This window comes from Trichoderma gamsii, assembly GCF_001481775.2.
Source record: "Trichoderma gamsii strain T6085 chromosome Unknown Scaffold_67.2, whole genome shotgun sequence".
Classification (NCBI taxonomy): domain Eukaryota; kingdom Fungi; phylum Ascomycota; class Sordariomycetes; order Hypocreales; family Hypocreaceae; genus Trichoderma; species Trichoderma gamsii.
In genome coordinates this window covers 119,269-125,597 of record NW_020171404.1, presented here as the reverse complement: position 1 = coordinate 125,597, position 6,329 = coordinate 119,269, and the positions used below count along the sequence as shown (strand labels likewise).

Sequence of the window (6,329 nt, the reverse complement as noted above, 5' to 3'; positions counted from 1 at the left end):
AACAAAAGCAACAGAAAACTCACTCTGTCATAGGAATCATGTCCTACACCAACGATGAGGTCGTCTCCACCGACATGCTCGGCAACAACAACTCTTCCATCTTCGATATCAAGGCTGGTATCTCCCTGAACCCCAACTTCGTCAAGCTTGTTGCCTGGTACGACAACGAGTGGGGTTACTCCCGCCGTGTCCTCGACCTCTTGGAGCACGTTGCCAAGGTCGATGCCTCCAAGAAATAAGCGTTTGACTCGGGCTAGATGGGCCCAGTGATGGGCGTAACTACACTGTCAAGACGAAAAAACAACCACCAGAAAAAGAGAAAGCAGGGTGCAAACAGCTACCGCACGCCAGCATGAAGATAGATCTCATGCTGTGTATTTCCGAGCTTGGAACCGAAATGGAGAGAAAAAAGATACTCCAACCCCTAAAGATACTCCAACCCCCTTGGGGAAAAAAAATTAATGCCCTTATGGATCTGGCGATGCAAACTTTCTGCTAGTAGCTTTAGCTTCATAGGCTCTGGTACATACTGAGCCTATATGATAGTATCATGGCCATGAAAAATAGAGCCAATCCGCTCAACCACTTTTATCTGTCCGTTTGATTTGCACTTGTGATGTCTCATAGTTTGACGCGTGACAGCTGATGAAAACCCTTGCCATTCTCAGCTTGTTTAACATCAACTTGATCAGTATCCCAGGTTGACCGTCTGAGAGGGTCATTGGTTTTCTAAGCAGCCCATCTCCAATGGTTTCTTCTGATTTTGCTGGAGAATTACTCTCTTTTGTAGCATTTGGTAAATTACTGGAAAAGTCACGATGAAGGCGTACTTGAGATGGCAACTAGCCGCCCTCCAAGTTACGTTGACCTAAAAGCCCCATAGCCATTAGGTGCTTACACTGGGCATGAAGAATACCAGCCTGCAGACAGAGAAACATCATTTTATCTGTTCTCTCTCTACGAGACATCACCTTCACAACTTTGAAGACCAATAGCGCCAATAATAGAATCCTTGTGTTGCAATTGTTCCCTGTCGTTATGAGACGGTATATACTTGCTTGAATGTTCGCTTCGTAATAAGATGCCGCCTTGACCATTTCCTAGATGCATTTCATTTCCTTCCAGTCCCTTGCCAAATACCCATTGAAGTTCCAATAATAACGTAAGAATCGTCCCTCCACAGTGGCTTCCTTCCACTCAGCCAGCTCTTGATGTAAGCTTAGATCTCATCTGGATTGGGCAGGCTACCAAATCCGTCGAAAGACCTGAAATGAAGAAGGAGAAAGATACATGTTAGAATTATAGATCTGACTGATTGAAGAAGGCGTACTTTTCGTAAAAAGAATACTTACGCAGCACTGGCTCTGGCGCGCTTGAAGGGACGGATAGATGGGCTGTCCATCCCATCGTCCTCGGCGGCCTGCTCTAACTTGAGCTTGACGTCGTCGTCCTCGTCATCCTCGTCGAATTCCTTCTTGGCTGGAGTCTTGCGCTTGCGAGGAGTAGCCGCCGCCTTGCGAGGAGTGGCGGAAGCCTTGGAGGTTCCAGCAGCGGACGGATCAGACGCGGTGACGATTCCATTGGTGTCGCGAGCCTTGCGCAACTTTTGAACATGTTGACTAGAGTAGAAGAGAAGGCATAAGATGTTAGCAATGCAGACAGTTTCTTTTATTTTTGTTTCAAATAGACAAATTGAAAGGAAACAGTGTAAGGCTTTGTCGAAAGAAGAAGAAGAAAGAGTTGCTTGTAAGTACTTTATGGCATCGTAGCTGTAGCTGTATCCGCGTTCTTGCATCCGTCTAGTGACTTCCGTCAAGAAAGCCTTGCCGCCTTTGATTTCATCAATGACGCACAAGAGAAGCGCTTCGTGAGCAGCCGCGTCCCAGCCTCGGGTGGGCTTGCTGCCCGATGGCATGGCATCTTTGGACTTTGGTGCGACCATTGTAACTTGAGATGGCAAAGAATGAAGTTTTGGCTGATGAATAGTGGGAAAGAAAAAGGTTGAGGCTTGGATGGAGATGGTTGATATGATGGGTTGATGAGTGAATGCTGAAGAGAAAGAAGTGCGTGATGGGATGGAAAGAGTGTGGTGCATATATGTAAGGGAATGGAGTAGTGCACAGGTCAGATAAGAGTGAATGCAGTGCATCAAATAGGCGAGCAGTTCTGCCGTTCTTTTTTTTCCTCTGCTATGCATTCTCCATGTCTTCTCCGCCCCAACTGGCAGAGTGAAACACAGGTGCCAGGGGTGTTGAATGCAGGCCGATATATGCAGGCCGGTATATGCAGGCCTCGTTGCCATGGGTGAACTGCCATTGGTGAAATGCCATTGGCCCAAAATCTCAACGTACCGAAGCGCGCCCTCGGAAAAGGTGTAGCCCATCTTGCTGAGATCGGCCATGACTTTGGCCCATTGCTCTGAAGAGAGGCTCAGGTTGCAGAACGTGGCGATGAGGATGTCTTCGTGGACTTGAGGGCTCCATTTCATGATTTGACGAGAAGCAGACATGGTTGGTGATGCTTGGGTGTAGATGGTGATCTTGAAGTTGAACAAAGGTGGGTTTTTGTAAGTGCAAAAGCTGAGAGATGAAAGTCTTGGGATATAGAGATGTTATGAAAGAGTGAAGGAATGGGAAGAGGAGAAGAAGAGGTGATGAAAAGACAAAGATTCAGTGAATTGAGAGTGAGGAACTGATAGAAAGGCATGCTTTTATGCCGTGCCGTGCCGCTTGCACATGACTTTGCTTTTTGGAGAAATGGCTGTAAGCGGTGAAGACTGTTGCATTTTGGCAACAAAATCACATCTATGTGGTGGTGTGAAAAAGAGCAGGAGAGGGAAGGAAAAGAAGACATAATAAACCAATATAAAAAAATAACACAGAAGAAACAGCCCTCTTACCGGATGGCGCTCCACGAAGTATCGTAGCCTCGAGAAGTAAGAAACTCGACAATGGCAGTGTTGACCTGCGGATTGAAGCTGTTGGTATGGTTGCCCGCTTGGTAAAAGGCGACGAGCAGGTCGTTGAGGAAGTCGACCTTGTCCCAAGCGGAAGAGGCCAGACCTGGGGCCGAATTGGCCGAAGCAGCTTTGCGAGGCATGATGAATGTTTTGTTTGTTGAATTGAGATTGGCAAATGCGTTGATTGTTCTTAATTTTGTCTAGTTTGAAGGCTTGAAGATAATAAGCTGTGGATTGGGTTGTTGGTGGTATATGTATTGGTTGGAAGCAGATTGGCGGTGTAAGGGTGCCAACGGTAAGGCGAATGTCAGGCTCTAAGCAGAGAAGTGAATTGGGCTTGAGAGAAAAGTCACTTCATGCTCGTGTCTAGCAGATGAAAGGTGTAGGTATTCAAAGGTAGTCGAGGAAGAAAAACGGCCAAGGTGATGACAATAAACACAAGAGCACAGGGTAATCAAGGCCGCAAGCACATAAAGGATACTATAATGGAGAATTAAGTGTATATGCTTGAATACCTGAGAAGGCCTCAATTCAATTGCCACCATATCTCAACTAGGTGCTGTGTTGCTTACTTTCCGTAGCCATTATCTCCAAATTCATCTTAAAGTTCCCTTCCACGCAGCTAGTCACTCCAATCTTGACTGTAATGCATCAATATCTGAGCAAATATGATTCCAGATGGCAAACAATAGATATCCCATATTCTTCCTCAAAAAGCAAGGTGGGTATAGCAGATGGGCGCCTGGGGAAAGCTTCCCAGAGGTGAACCCTAACCCTAAAGGCTTTAGAAAGGGTCCTCGCCATGCTCAGCCTTGAAGTTGATGCTGTCATCCTCTTCTCCTTTGCCAAAGGGTGAAGATTCCACAGCAGTGGTGGTGTCGTCTCCAGCCTCAGCCTCAGCTGCGGCGGCTTCGTCGTTCTCCTTCTTGGCACGACTGCCACGGCCTCTGCCTTTGGTTCCAGTACGGCCGGTGGGCGTCTTGCGGACCCTGCTGGGAGTCGAGGCGCCGCCGGGAGAGGCATTGCTGCCCTTCTTTGGGGTGACGTTGGGGTCGATGCCGAGCTTGCGCTTGACTTGACCAAAGCGAACCTATGCAAGGAATCAAGTTAGATGAAAGGAAAGATAAGTATGGTAGGGGAAATGGATGTTTCTTAGACGATAAGAGACGAACCTTGGCGACTTCGGCGTTCTTGAAGCCCTGCTCTTGAGCAACGGCGTCCCAGTCAATGTCCGCACGGTTGCGAGTGTGCTTGACAATGGCGAAGAAGAACATGGCCTCAGAAGCTGTAGGCTCTGGACGCTTGGTTGGAGTTTTGTCGGCCATGGCTCAATTCGTTGTGCTTTTGGTGGATGAAAGGAGGACTTGAGGATAGGGCTTCTTGCAGATTAATATCAGTAAAGGAACAGAAATTAAAGACAATGTTAATGTATTTGTTTCTTCCTATTCTAAAAAAGAAAGAAAAAAAGAAAGATGGAAATATTAACAAAGACCTACTTGTAAATCCAAGATGGAATAGCTGAAATGCTTTACTTACTTGATGATTTGTTGGTGAGCAGGGGATAAAATCTGCTCAAGTTGTGCGGTGCGGGAAAAGCTTGGATATGTTTGTGTTTAGGTTGAGAGAACAAAAGAAAGAGAGATGTGAAAAAAGCAGGAAATTTATACCTGGGTTAATAGCTGCCACCAGAAATCTGTTTGATTTCTAGAAATTGAAAGAATGGCCGTGCTTTGACACCAAACGCCAGCTGTTACAACTGGCGGTGTACTTTGGTGTTAGCAGCAGTTGAATTTAAGCCACTCGGCTGCAAAGTGAATCACGCATGCAGTTCATAGAACAATAGAATGTATTGGCAAAATGTTGCTATTTTGCGGTTGTTGGGGCTGAATGGCTTTGAGAGGTTATTGGATAAGGGTAGCTACCTTTACATACATTGAAAATACTCTAATGGCTTTTGAATAAAATAATTGAGATAAAGAGGGCAGAAGTACATATCTAATATGCCAGCCTACCTATTAAGGATATTGTACTTGTTGAAATAGTTATTCTAGATGACGGCAGCTAATATTCTTTGAAGAATTAATCTTTCTGCAGGATTGGCTTTGCATTATCACAAAAGCAAGAAGATAGCATTCAGCGCTCAATAGCTGGCTTTGCATTGGTACTACTAAGCTATATCGGAATCCTGATGGCTGAAAAAAGAAAAAGAAAAAAATATAAAGAGGACGGATACTCTTGATCCTTTTTATCCTCGCTAATTATACACATGCTATTATAAGCCCTTATAGTAATTTTCACGTCTTCCAAATACCTAACCGATCCGTTCTTCTCTCCGTAGAGAGGAAATGGGGATATATACCCGAAACCAATTGGCCACCCGCCGTGGCTAAAATCATCAAATCATAAAAGCAAGTTTAACCGCGCTCCAGACTTCCTTGGAATTGTTTTTTTGGTCGATTTTTTGTTTTTGTATTCATAACACATCGCTTGAGAAAAGAAAGTGCTAAATGAAACCAGCTCAGAAGTGTCGGTCGTCCCAGTCGCCGCCAAGAGGCTGGGAGCCGCCAGACTGAGATACACCCTGGCTGTTGACGTCGCCTGAGGTAAATCGGTTCAAATCGAAAGCAACATCGAAAGCGTGGTCATGGCCGGCATGGTTCATAAAATCCGAGTTGCCATCGAGAGGAGGAAACATCAGACCATTCGCAGGTTGAAGATCTTGGAGGACAGAGGGAGAGATGGACAGGCCTTGAGCCATGTCATCGCTACACGGTGTGAGAAAGCGGCCGCTGAAATCATCACCGTCTTGAAGGTAGGGAGACGCATCATCCATGTAAGGAGATGTGAGTGACGCAAAAGACTCTGGAGAAAACTGCACCTAGTTGTTAGTCGCATGTAACGGAGATTATGCTAGACAGCCAATCTTACCAGAGGGTACGAAGAGATGTTGGATGAGCCGGGCTCTGGCTTAATGGGCGTTTCCTTCTTGGACTGTGTCTCCTTCTTCGATGACTTGGAGACTCGGTTCTTATCAAATGGCTTGCCTCCTCTCTTTGTCGGCTTGTGGCCGGTGATTGTTGATCGAAAACGGGAGAAGCGCATTCTGGCAGCGTGGCCATTGGCGATAGGCTCTATGAGGACGGGATCGGCGGCTACCTGGCTCCAATCAATCTAGAAGAGATGAAGAGTTAGAATCATTATCGGTTGTAGCCTGAAGAGATGCAAAACCTACGTCTCTGAGGTTCTTCTGCTTCAGGATGGCGAACAAGAAGCGGGCCATGGCATTGTCGCTGTTAGGAGACATGATGACAAGGTTGTTGCGGAATGTGTTGTTTGCGTTGAGAAGATGATGAGGTAATTGCAAAAGTAG

The 6,329-nt window shown here is 46.1% G+C and overlaps 4 protein-coding genes across 4 annotated transcripts; 1 reads left to right on the top strand and 3 right to left on the bottom strand.

The window, feature by feature from the left end:
- Nucleotides 1-38: 38 nt before the first annotated feature.
- TGAM01_v210636 (glyceraldehyde 3-phosphate dehydrogenase) lies at nt 39-239 on the top strand (the record flags this gene model as incomplete). The annotated part of the gene is made up of 1 exon (XM_018810037.1): nt 39-239. The coding sequence occupies one exon, from the start codon at nt 39-41 to the stop codon at nt 237-239; it is 201 nt and encodes a 66-aa protein (XP_018656787.1).
- Nucleotides 240-1,219: 980 nt separating this feature from the next.
- On the bottom strand, nt 1,220-2,197 carry TGAM01_v210635 (hypothetical protein; the record flags this gene model as incomplete). The annotated part of the gene is made up of 3 exons (XM_018810036.2): nt 1,220-1,265; nt 1,353-1,619; nt 1,755-2,197. The coding sequence occupies 3 exons, from the start codon at nt 2,195-2,197 to the stop codon at nt 1,220-1,222; spliced, it is 756 nt and encodes a 251-aa protein (XP_018656786.2).
- Nucleotides 2,198-3,743: 1,546 nt separating this feature from the next.
- Nucleotides 3,744-4,284, bottom strand: TGAM01_v210634 (hypothetical protein; the record flags this gene model as incomplete). Its single annotated transcript, XM_018810034.1, has 2 exons — nt 3,744-4,049; nt 4,132-4,284. The coding sequence occupies 2 exons, from the start codon at nt 4,282-4,284 to the stop codon at nt 3,744-3,746; spliced, it is 459 nt and encodes a 152-aa protein (XP_018656784.1).
- A 1,193-nt stretch (nt 4,285-5,477) lies between these two features.
- Nucleotides 5,478-6,263, bottom strand: TGAM01_v210633 (hypothetical protein; the record flags this gene model as incomplete). The annotated part of the gene is made up of 3 exons (XM_018810033.1): nt 5,478-5,831; nt 5,888-6,130; nt 6,192-6,263. The coding sequence occupies 3 exons, from the start codon at nt 6,261-6,263 to the stop codon at nt 5,478-5,480; spliced, it is 669 nt and encodes a 222-aa protein (XP_018656783.1).
- Nucleotides 6,264-6,329: the final 66 nt, after the last annotated feature.